At 34.2% G+C, this 12635-nt stretch overlaps 1 protein-coding gene and 1 non-coding gene across 4 annotated transcripts in view; both read right to left on the bottom strand.

The window, feature by feature from the left end:
- On the bottom strand, nucleotides 807-899 carry TRNAY-GUA. The gene is made up of 2 exons: nucleotides 863-899; nucleotides 807-842 (listed from the first exon to the last, which is right to left on the bottom strand). It is a non-coding gene; the product is annotated as a tRNA-Tyr (tRNA).
- Nucleotides 2901-12635, bottom strand: part of LOC109333056 (SNARE-interacting protein KEULE-like) — a 23402-nt gene continuing 13667 nt past the window's right edge. For 2 of the 3 annotated variants that reach the window (XM_019568298.1, XM_019568299.1), the window contains exons 6-22: nucleotides 10842-10892; nucleotides 10653-10749; nucleotides 10512-10544; nucleotides 9555-9680; nucleotides 9168-9359; nucleotides 8989-9072; nucleotides 8803-8901; nucleotides 8607-8683; nucleotides 6071-6167; nucleotides 5060-5185; nucleotides 4775-4870; nucleotides 4513-4635; nucleotides 4361-4438; nucleotides 3942-4132; nucleotides 3577-3667; nucleotides 3391-3480; nucleotides 2901-3305 (exon numbers count right to left, since the gene is read on the bottom strand). In XM_019568298.1, coding sequence (XP_019423843.1) covers nucleotides 3252-3305; nucleotides 3391-3480; nucleotides 3577-3667; nucleotides 3942-4132; nucleotides 4361-4438; nucleotides 4513-4635; nucleotides 4775-4870; nucleotides 5060-5185; nucleotides 6071-6167; nucleotides 8607-8683; nucleotides 8803-8901; nucleotides 8989-9072; nucleotides 9168-9359; nucleotides 9555-9680; nucleotides 10512-10544; nucleotides 10653-10749; nucleotides 10842-10892 — 1705 coding nt within the window. In that variant the 3' untranslated portion in view covers nucleotides 2901-3251. The remainder of the gene's footprint in view (nucleotides 3306-3390; nucleotides 3481-3576; nucleotides 3668-3941; nucleotides 4133-4360; nucleotides 4439-4512; nucleotides 4636-4774; nucleotides 4871-5059; nucleotides 5186-6070; nucleotides 6168-8606; nucleotides 8684-8802; nucleotides 8902-8988; nucleotides 9073-9167; nucleotides 9360-9554; nucleotides 9681-10511; nucleotides 10545-10652; nucleotides 10750-10841; nucleotides 10893-12635) is intronic. The other variant, XR_002105970.1, reaches the window with a different exon arrangement.

The following is a 12635-nucleotide window of genomic DNA, read 5'->3' on the forward strand; positions in this document are numbered from 1 at the left end:
TTTAAAAACATCAATTAATATTTTGTATATTAGTCTAAAAATGTTAATTGACTAGAGTATTGTGATTTTGAAAGAGATAACCTCTAAATAAGACAAATACGCGTGACAATACTAAGTCTAGTTGAGAGGGCATGTCACACTCCTACTTTAACGCTTGCACAACTTAGATATACCACATTACATAAATACTTCTGTTATTTAATTATTATTACAACTTACTATATTTTGCTTATACATTTTAGGTGAAAATATTGTGAAAACAAATACAACCATCATCATAGATGGAGAAAAAAACTAAATTTTTAGTGTTTATATGAGTTGGTTTTTGGAGGATAAATAAGAATAATAAAAAACTTGAGACTGTGTTATAAGTGCATTCTATGGTTCATATGCCTTCTCTTTCAAACACAAATCTATTATCCTATAACTCGTGTTATATGTAACCCACAATCAATGATAATAAAGCAAAAATAATAATAATAATAATAATAAATAATTAACATTTTCAATTGATGTGATATATGTTTTCATTGACAATATATGAGACAAGATCTGAAAGAATAGGTTTTTGTTCTTTCTTTTTATTGTATTTCTTCTTTAAAAATTAACTCACAAATAAACCACTAATATTTTTAGGGGTGAAAACAAGATAAACTTTGAAGTAAATATTGTGCTTAAAGTACAACAATTTTACCTATTTAAATATTTTCTGCTTGACAACATTAAGAGGAGAAAAAACAAGATCATATTCATATGTATAATAATAAAGAAACGTGAGAATGTCCAAAATAATATAAAAAATGAAATCCGACCTGCCGGATTCGAACCAGCGACCTAAGGATATCTTTGAGATATTATCTCACTACAGTCCTCCGCTCTACCAACTGAGCTAAGGTCGGTTTGTGTTATCATCTAACCACACACTTTAATGAACATATTTTATTACAACGAATATTGTTATCCAAACAAATAATTCACACATCTAACATCCACACCTAATATTTTAAGTTAACTGAAAATGAGACAAAAGAGCAATGTTATATTCTCTTACTATATTTTCATACTAATCTTCATACCTATAAGCAAGTGACAATATTACTTATAAATCAATCATTAATAAATAAAATATTATTTTATGATATATGTTACATCCATGTACAAATTAGTTGTACATATAACATTTTCCTTTTATGAAAGGTATTATACAAGTTCATTGAAGAGGAAAAAGAACCCAAAGAGTAATACAAGTTCATTTTGCTCTACTAATACAATGACTGAAGTCATACCCCAAAAACTCCCTTTGATGATGAATAAGAAATAAAGAGAGGTATGAAAAACCCGAAGAAGAAACACAAGAGATTAAATAATTGCATCTTGATATTTATTATTGATTGAATAATAAAACTTGAAATACAATAGGAGAGTTACTTCAAATATATAAGAATCAGATAACTAAAACTACAACGCCTAAAGCCAAAAACAAAAAGGCTTAACAAACTACCTAACTACCTTAACCAACTAATTTGACAAACATATTTAACACATGTTTAATGTGCCTAAGCCATAAGAATGAACGGTTAGCTTCTGAATTGTGAACATTACACATAATGACCTCACAATCTCTGAGCTTAATGGACTTATGACTTAAACAATTAAGGTTGCATAGACTAGGAGAGCCCAAATGCATGAAATAGCTTCGGCCAAGAAGGTTGCACTTGATCTGAACAAGCCTGCAATAAGAATTGCAGTTTTGGCAATCTTGAACACTAAAATTCATATTGCTTTTGTGTACATCCTTGCACTTGTCCACGTCTAGCTCCTTGCTGAATTGAATTGTATTTTCTGCTCTGGTCCAAGCCTCTGGTGCACTAATTCGAGTCCACCAAGCCTCTGGTGCATTGATTTGAGTCCAAGTCCAATTCTTTGCTTCATTAATTTTCCTATGTTTCCTCTGCTCTTTTTTTATCCAAGATTTGCATACAAACATAATTAGAGTTAGGAAATGTTGTTATATTATCTTTAGATCTTACCAGACTTTGTTGATTCTGTCTGCATTTGGTGCAACATTTGATTGTTTGAGCAATAAGTTAACTTGCTTAGCTTCATGGTAGCTTAATTTGTTTGATATTGTCCTTATTTTATCACATATGGAGAGTAAATTATGAATATTTCACTGACCAAATTGTCCATCAAGGTTCAGTTCCTCATGCTTTCTTCATCAATTGAGAGGACCATAGAATAAAACATTAATAAGAGGCTTTATGGTGCACAAGATCCTCTTAAATAGGCACCACACTATTTCTATAGAAGGAAAGTATGAAGATCGTAGATATACCTAACTTTACCACTACAAACAAATAGACAGTTTTCATGACATATTATCTTTTATGTAAGTGGAATAATACGAATAAAGTAAAATTAGTTTTCGGAAAGAATTAGAAAATTATCAGAAGAATGAGATAAACATAGGACAAACTTTTTATTTTGTCGTGTCTTCAAAGCTTACAACTACCTTAATTATAGAGGAGTCACTACATAAAAAATTAATTCTTAGCCTTTTAATGACCCAATGAATAAAACTTCGACTTAGTAGGTATCTGATAGTTGTTAAGTGTGAATTGGTAAAAATAAAATCAAAGCCATTTTTTTCTTGCAATGAATTATTTACGTCATGTTTACAGTTCATGGGTACATTTTAAATAGGATTGTTTAATATAAGATGAAATAAAATTGAGATTATAAGTGAATGAGTGCAATTTCTCACAAATTCGTTTAGCATGTAAGGAGGGGGCAGACTCCGAAAGAAATTAGTTCTTTACCCATAGGGTGATGAGATATCTTTGGTAGTACAAAAAAAACAAAATATTCGGTCTACTCTACAAACATTTAATTAGCTGATGAGGGAATGCTACCAGTACAGATTATGCGTTTAAAAACAAATCAAAGTGAACTATTTCAAACATACCCAACTCATTCTTAAACACAATTATAAATGTGTTCTTTCAACTGCATTACTCTCGAATTTGAATGAGTCTCATTTACCAGAAATCGAAAGAAAGAAAAACAGTTGCATCTCTAACCAATGAAAAATTCCTAGAGCATATGCAGAGTCTATTGTTCATTATGGCTTGGCTGAACCACAGGTCAAATGTGCAAAGAATTTGCTATGTTGAGATTGTTAAACTATATGATCACAACACATATTTGACAAGTAAGATGAAGCTCATCTTTCAGTTTCATGGTCTGTAACATCATATTTGGAGATCATCCAATGAAAGTTCCTGTGATGATAGGATCTTCAATTTCTGCAAAAGAAGAACAATAGTATGCGAAGATGGTTATGACAAATTGCAATTTGAGGAAGATAATTTGACCTCGAAAAGTTAATACCGTAATAAATTGTGCAGGATCATCAAGACTTGATGAGCCCAGAATAACTTCCCTCTTCAGCTTGCCAGTAAGCTTGTGGCAAACCCTAAGCTGATGTATGAAAGAATTGAATCAGACCAGAAAGAGGTGAACAAAAAAAAGGGAGTAAAATATGGCAAGTTCTTTTTATCAAAATATTATTCAAACCTCAGATCTGGTTGCTCCACCGACTATGAAAATAAATACTCGCTGCCCCATCTTCTTGAAATCACTGGATGCATGTTTAAGCACCGAATCGCTACATGCCAGAAGGAAAAGATAAAAATTAAATGTGAATTTTGTAATGGCAAGTCTCGGTTGGCAATTCCAGTAGATAAATGGTAGTCCCCTACAAATTACCTATCCAAGTTTATGCAATACACAACTCAGAATCAGAAGTGGTGAGGAATAATATGGTAGTGGCAAAGAGCGAAGGGAGAAGAGCTCATGGATGAAGTGAAAAATATACACTGGTCTCATTATAAATATTTATCATATTACTGACTTGTATTTGGGAGGAAAGAAAGTAAAACCTTGAATATCCATCATCAGAATCTCGAGGTCGAGCCCAAGTTGGTGTGCGCCTCGATCTCATCGAATGAGCAGGTGGATTATGAATTACTGATCCAGCATAAGGTGTACCATGGAAAGTTGGACTTGGATCATTTATACATGGATAGTCTTCATTTGACAATTCATTTTTGCAGACTTTTTCAATGAGTTCCTGAATGAAATGCAATAAACTTGTCACATACAAGACCAGCAAATTTACAGCAAGAATTTAGTTCGAATCTTCAGAAAACTAACTACATCTGGTTCCTTAGACACTAGAGAAAACCATAAGCTCATCTATTAGGCAACGTTCGTAATTAAAGAACGGAAAAAAAATATAAGAAAATTGTTCAACAGTAGCCTTACATATTTTATGTGGGAAAGTAGTATTAACTCCTACCTCTATTATGGGATAAAAGCGTGATAATTGCCATGTCTCTTCTTCACCAGAACGATCTCTCCTTGCTGCACGCTTTTTCTGACAACTTAAAGAAACACTTTTCAGACATTAAGTGACTGAAAAATAGCATTTAAATAATAAATTACCATTACCTTGTGGATATCAAACTTAAGAGCGAAAGCACCCGTCAATGATTTTTTGGTGGTATTAGGGGCTCCCCCTAGCATTCTCAGATTATTTACAGCAATCATATCCTCATTTGTCAACCTCGCTACCTAAAAGGTATTTCAAAGGTGAAAATATTGCATAGCACCATTACAGCTGTGAGGAAACAGATCAACAACAGTATAGACTAACAAATTAAATGAACAGAAAGTGGCAATTTAGTTGGCAGCAAGCCTAAAGAAACTACACCTTCATCAAATTCAGACCCTTCTCTCCCTCCATTTTCTCAGGATAAATGGCTGCAAGAATCATAATCAGGCGCAACTTATTTTCACGACTTGTATCCTGCATGAAAATAGTGCTTACAATGAAATTTAACTGATGAAAAAGCAAACAAAATTGAAATTTAACAGATGAAAAAGCAAACAAAATTCTAATTTCACACTTCCTGTAGTAAAAAGCATTTACTTATTCATAAGTACACTGACTAGGTGCAAGGTACACCCTTTTCTTTTCCAATGTTAAATTGCTTACCTCTTTTGTAGTAAAAAATTTGATCACCTCTTTCATTCCTGCATCTCCAAAAACAAGATCTTGCTCCAGCTGCCCAAGTTCCCGGAGATCTGATTCCCTAATGATTCTGTTAATTTTTCCTGCAATCTAGACAAAGAAGCCAACATTTATAAATGTGAAATCCATGACTGTAGTAAACTCCACCATCATAATAAATACTTTTACACAGATTTAAACTTCAATGTCAATCAATTGCTGAGGAAAGAAATGGGTTTCAGAAATGTCTAATAAACTTAAGTGCAAAGGTTCACCTATTCAGTCACCCAACAGCAAGAGCCATGATCAAAGCAATAACATCATGCAGGATAACAGATAATATCCAATTATCTGTAAGATCTCTGTTATTCAATAACTAGAAACAACTAAAATTATGTAAAGACATCCATATCTTAAAATAATACCATAAATATATTCATCATCGTTAGTTCTTATTTAGGTATTAATTCTTGCAGATGCAAAAACAAATGAATAATCGTAGTGATAAATGGGAGCTTGTCCGTAAAGTGAGCAAGGGTGTACCCAGTGAATGATAATGGTAGATACAACCTTGCTTACTTTACTGACAAGCTCACTCTAGAGGAGCGTTGTCTGTGTTAAATCATGTTAGGATTATCTTTTGTTCTTGGATGCTCAAAGATATACAAAATTACATAGGAAAGTTTTAATTTGATTATGATTGTAATTAAGAGTCAATGTAACTTCTAAAGTAAGGAAGTTGTGAAGAAAGTGGTCCCCCTTTCTTTTTGTCAACAACACACCCCCTCAACAAATAAAATGCAGGTCCATTACTCACTAATTATGATGTCACCTTCCATTATTGTTATTTACTGCTAGGTGGTAATAAGGACAAAAACAACACAAAAATAAGTACCAGCTATTCCAAGTGAAGATAGCATATATTTTTTATGTACATCATATCATACGACAATTACAATTTTTCAGCCATAATGACTGCATTACTAAAGAACTAACCTCTACATGGAGGGAGAGCTTGTCAATTTGTTCACTGTATTGTGGAAGTGCTTGAACCATCTTTTGTAAGTCCCTCGTTGACATTTCACCACTACCTCTATAATTAACATATAAAGTTGTGTGAAACCTATGGGTTATGAATTATGATAACATAACTAGATGAATGAATAAACATTTCCATCAATTCCAGATCTACAGTTAATTAAGAAAAGCCAAATTGCCTCATAAAATCAAAAGCAAGCTTCTGAATTATTACCCAATCAAGAACTTCATTATTTTACACATGAATAGAGGTTTATGTTAGAGGTATAAAACCTATATTGTATCCTCCTCACCTAACAGCTTAAGCTTTTAGGAGAGTTGGACCTTGACATGGTATAAGAGCTTATTTGACAAGTAATCACAAGTTTGATCCTCACTACCCCTCAACTTTTTAAATAACATGTTGAAGTAGAGTAGGGAAGTGCTTTGTCCACACTTCAAGGCCAATAGGTTCTTGCGTTGCGCGAGGGGTATGTAGAGATATAAAACCAATCTTTTACCTTCATCCGACAACTTAAAGTCTTTGGGAAAATTGGTCCTAATGTTAGACAAACTACAAGAGTATGAGAATAACAAAAAAAAAAAGTTTTAAGGAACCTTTATTCAATTTTCTTCGAAGTTCACATTTCTCTTATTCAATATTGTTTGACTAGTATCCCTTTGTATTATCTCTCTCTTTTTGCATCCCTTTGGCTATTGCTCAAAGAATAGAAGATTGTGGGGGGTCTTCTTTGATCAAGGACTATCAGGATTACTAGAGATCATCCAGTGAGTTGGGGACTTGCTTTGGACCTAAAAAGGAAGGAGCTTTTGGTCTTGGAAATCTGATTTCGAAAAACAATACAGTGGCAGCTAAGTGGCTTTGACATTTTCCTTTACAGTCAACTTCCTTAAGGCATCAAGTGATCCATAGCATGGCTTGCACTCAAATAGGTGGGATACCAATTCTGTGGTTAATGCTGCATGATAATCCTTGGAAATTTTATCTCCCAAGGTTATGCTTTCCTAAAGATCTCCTATTTCCTTGAGTTCGGGTGATGGTTCCCATGTTAACTTTCAGGAGGATCTTTGGGCAGGTAAAGCCCCATATACGTTGCATTTCCTAGGATTTATCATCTCTTTTCTTTTGCATAGTGCTCATATTTTCAGTTTTATTCAATTTGTCTTCTATTTCCTGGAATTTTCATTTCTTTGGGAATTTGCATGACAGAATTCAGAGTTATAGAATCTGTTGTTGGATTCATTTCATCATTCTTCTAAACAAAATAAGAGGATCTGTTCTCTTGACTCTTCAGCCATATTTTCTTGCAAATCCTATTTCCATTTTATCACTTCTCATAACAATGTCTCTTTCCTTTTGGATAAGCCTATCTGGAAATCAACCCTCTAAGGTCAAATCCTTCGCTCGGACAGGAGTGCTTAACAGCATTAATACGATTGATTCACTTCATATTCAAATACCTCTAACTTCTTTGACTCGTAACTATTGTGTTATGTGCAGATCTAGTTACGAAACCAGTTCTCTCTTTTTTTTTGCATTGCTCAACAATTTCCTTTCTCAACAATAACTTGTTTTGTGTCTTGAGTGAACAGTGGGTTTGCCCCTACAGAAGTTTCGAGTATCAATTTTAGGGAGTTTGACTCTAGCATAGATGCTAAAAATCTTCGGCAATGTGCTCACTTCACAATTCTATGGTGTATTTGGTCGCAACAGCATGCTAGAAACTTTGCCAGGTGATAGTCTCAGGTTCATGTGGGATAGAATAGTTTTTCTGGCTTCTTTGTGGTGTTCGGCTCTCAGCCTCTTTGGAGGGGTGTTATTTTCGGATCTACAGAGAGAGCTTGACATGCTTTTTGGCATGTTTTTTGTTCTTAGTTTTGTCTCATTGTAATTTCGGTTTTTGGTTCATAGTTCTTGAGGATTTCTTCTCCTTACTGTTCTCCTCTCTAATAGATACTTATTTTATCAACAAAAATAGAAGTTTAAGTGCTATTTAAGTTTTAAAATAATGTGGAGAGAAATAGTAAAATCACCCCCAAGGATGACTGTCCAAGGGGATGTTCAAGAAGTGATTAAGGTAGTTTTACTGGAACTACAGTTCATGATGTTAGTAGAGACTAGAGCCAAAGATTACATGAGTTAGGTAACCAAACAAGTCCAAAAGTTACACATTTACAAGGTGCATATATTATTTGAAAATGATATCCAAGCATGCTATTCATTGGGTGATAAGTGATGTGACTACATATTTAAATAATGGCAACGGATAATGCATGGTGGGGGATTTTCAACATGGCGAGACACAAAAAGTTGAGCATCAAAAACTAAATTAACATAACTTCTCAAATGAAAACTTTTAATAAGAATTAAAAAATTAGGCAAATGTTTTAATTTCCAATGTTAATTAAAACCATTACTTCAATTAGTTTAGAATCAGTATCCTCTTATATCATGATGTCAATGATGAAAAGCACCCAGAAAAATATCACTCACCTTGAACCATGTTGGATTTGTGCAGCTTTGTTCTTTGAAATGAAGTTGGTCATCTTATCATGCAACCGTTCACTGGCCTGGCAAGGCCATCAATTATCAAAAGGTATTCATGTTGCTTAAGTGTTACATAGTAGAGATGATCCTAAATAGTAGAAAAGCCTAAGCCCAAATAGTAAATAGTTATGGCGGAACGTACATCTGCAATATGTGCATGACGAAGTTCAAGCCATATAGGATCATGATCCTCCAACAAAACATCTTTTCTCTCAGGTGGACCACCATTCTTTCCAGGAACCTTATGAATACAGTAAATTTGTGTTGATATACAAGAGAGTGGACAATCAATTCAGTGCAAAGGAAAAGATGAAATTGTAGAAGCTACCTCGTGAACATATTTATTTCCTTCCATGTTCAGCAAATCGTGGCACATGGCATCATAGGTCCATTCATGTATCACAGGAGCAATCTACACATCCAGAACAGTATCCTAATTGTAAGCAATATAAGACAGCCTGATGAAATAATATTTAAAACACATGACTACAAATGGAAATAAGAAACCTGATCAACAGTTCTATCAATGATGAGCAACTCGCAGGTCTCAGTCTGAGGAAAATTAGGTATACTTTTTTTATATTTCATGAGACAGTCCCAGACACCAGCAGCAAGCTTTGTAGGAATAAGATCACGGAAAGTAGTCATTGTAGTTGCATCAAGGGACTTGGCAGCACGAAAGCGAACAAAAGGAAATTCCTAGAGAAATATTTACATGATTCAGAAGATAGTTGCATCAAGGGACTTGGCAGCACGAAAACGAACAAAAGGAAATTCCTAGAGAAATATTTACATGATTCAGAAGATTTGCCAATCATTTGTTTGAGAAATTGTAGAACATCAACTCCAACTTTTATCTTCCTATCATAGAGTTAAACAAGACTGACTACATACTCTTAATGAAGCAAAAACAGTAGCAACCCGGGTAGCCATCACATTTAAACAAGCAACAGCTTTACGATTATCCTCCTCGTCTCCGAATAGCTCCTCTAGAGCTCTCTCATTGTTTGTGATGAAACCCTGTGTTAACAAGGCAAGATTAACAAATCTCAAAAAATGAAGACCGCAAACAATGGGATGATGATAGATTAGAAACTAATAATGGATTCCTAATGAGCACATTTGATTAAGGTTGATAAAATTCCCTCAAGGGAATGATTATCAACAAGCAGGTTTCATGAATTCTAAGTTCGAACATGTAGCTCTACATATTAATTTTTCTATCAGTGAATTTACTATAAAAGCATTACACACAAATAATTGAGCTTACATGCATTATAATACATTCAATCTACATATTTCATTGTTGTTCCATGTTTTACTTCTTGGAAGATACTTCAATTTAGTCCCCATCATGTCAGGCTTCTAACTTTGAAGATACTTGTAAAGAGTAGAAGAGAAGAAGAGAAAGAGCAGAGAGAGAGAGAGAAGAATTAAACTGTTATTTCTTAGAATGAAAAGTTAGCTACAAGAATGAGAGGGAAAAATATTTATAGTAGTTAGGCTGGAAGACTAATCCACTGAACTAAAGCCAAGCCTAACCAACTTATACAAAAGTAACTAACTCTTCATAGAAAATAACTAACACTTCTCTCTTCTAATACATTCTAGACTATTCTCTAATAATACTTCAGTTTAGTCCTCATCACCTGATGCGGTTGCATCACCTTGCAATTTAGGTGTATATCTTAATCACAATAATGTGGCCACAGTAGGCCATATTAGATTCAAAGTCAAATTTTCAACAAAAAAAAAACATTCACGCCACAATTTGCATCACGATGACCACAATTCCTGCAATAGCTACAGACACAACCTTGACCGCAAGTGGAATAAAGTACAACCACATACCTGACTGTCGATGGCAAAATACTCCAAATTCATCTGCATAATTGTCAAGTGAGGGGAAAACACAATAAGCAAATGATGAAATTGTTATGAGGAAAATATCAATTTAAGCACAATGTAGATCCTAGGTAAAAGAATCTTTACCTCTCTCAAAGCACCTATGCGAGGCAACACCCTCGCATCTTTCTTAATGTCCATAACCAATTCTCTGGGAATAGATGAGCTAAAGAAAACAAATGCCCTGCAATAACACAGAATAAAAGAGGCTTGGAACCAATAACTGGAAGTCAAGATTAAATGGCAAAGACAGGAGATAATATGAAGATAACATACTTCCTGTATAAAGGAGTCCTTCCAGACATGTCTGACAGAAACATAATTACACTGCCAACAGACATGAAGAGAGGGAATCAATAAGTATGGACCAATTCTATAAACCTGACAGCATAGGTTAACTAAAAAATCCATCAAAGCTAATTGAAACTATCTTATGGCAATAGTTATCAATAAAGAATTTACATGATATATGCATTATTAGAGGAAAGCTAGATAAAGAGACCAGGTGATAAACAGAATGACAATACAGTAGTAACATGTCATAATATATTTTGTAGGGAAGAAGGAAAATAAGGATTAATATGTTTTGTCCCCATAAAGTAGGGGTCTTTTGAATTTAGTCCACTATTGGTTAAGGTCCTTGTAAACTCGTTTATTTTGATTTTATTCCCTCTTGTTAGTCAATGTCAAGAGCTGTGTGATAGGGACTGTTGTAACTATAGAGTTTAGATGTGGAAGGAGAAAAGGGAATGCTCAAAATAGTAATTTGTATTGATACTATTGTGAATAATGATGACCTAACACTAAATCAGATTTGTACTAATACTAGACTCCTAATTAAATAAGAAAATAAACAATAAAAGATAAGATAAAATAACCACAATCCTAAGAGACCATTTAAGATACTCTACACAAATCTGATACAATCGTGATAATATAAGATAGTATCTCGATATCTAAATGTCCTCTGGATATTCCATGGACCAAATCCAAAAGTCAAATTGATAGGGTAGGCATAGGGGGTATTGATAGGGTAGGCATAGGGTAGTAGAAAAGAGGTTTGTTGTTAGGAATTGTTTGAATTAAATAAAGAGGGAATTCCTTGAATACCTTTACTAGTTAGTTAGATTAGTGTATTAGTTGTATAAATAGAGGAGGGAAAGCTTGTAAGAAGAGTTTTTGGAGAAGTTGTAATTGGGAACTGATTTAGGAAATCAGTTAGGGAAGTTACTCTCTTGTGGAAGGAGTTCTTCATCATTGTATACACATTTTCAGCAATAACACAATTTACGGATCAAGATCACATTGATCTTGCATCTATTCTTCTTCTATTTTCTGTTTCTACATTCTGATTTGATACAAGTTCTAACACTGGTATCAGAGCACCAATCTTAGTGCCTGAGGGAAGTGAGATCCACCAATTCTGCTGCTAGGATTACGAATCGCACTTGTGGAGGAATAATACAGGAAATCGCAGAAGTAGAAATTGATTGAAGAGGAAACAGAAATCTGATTTTTGCGACATAGAGAAGACACAAGCAAATTCGTGAGGCTAGGGTTTGTGCGAAGAAGAAGACGATTGAGTGGTGACGTGGAGAGGACGAAGTCAGAATTTGAATGTTAAGGTTTGGATGTTGGAAATAGTTGAGTTACAGTAGGAGAAGAAGACGAAGCATTCCAAGATCCGAAATTCTGAAATTTAGATTCAGAAATTAGGAATTTGTGAATTTTTGCCGGAAATTCAAAATAAAAAATAAAAAATAAAAAATCAGATTGGGATTTGTCTGAATTCTTGTCGAGAATTCGGGATTGGTTGTTAGTTAATGGTGTCTACACGAAATATGGCACGAGACAGTGATAATTGGAAACAAGAACGTGATAAGGATGCGCACCGGCGGGAGAAATGGCAGAAGTGGGAGATTCCGATTTTTGCTGGCGATGACGCATTCGAGTGGACTCACCGATTGGAAAGGTACTTTCAGTTGAAAGAATTGTCGAAAGATGAGAAGATGCAAGTGACCATTATGGCACTTGAGGGGAAGGCATTGAGTTGGTACCAATGGTGGGAGA

Source organism: Lupinus angustifolius, chromosome LG18 (genome assembly GCF_001865875.1).
Source record: "Lupinus angustifolius cultivar Tanjil chromosome LG18, LupAngTanjil_v1.0, whole genome shotgun sequence".
In the NCBI taxonomy this organism is placed as follows: Eukaryota; Viridiplantae; Streptophyta; class Magnoliopsida; order Fabales; family Fabaceae; genus Lupinus; species Lupinus angustifolius.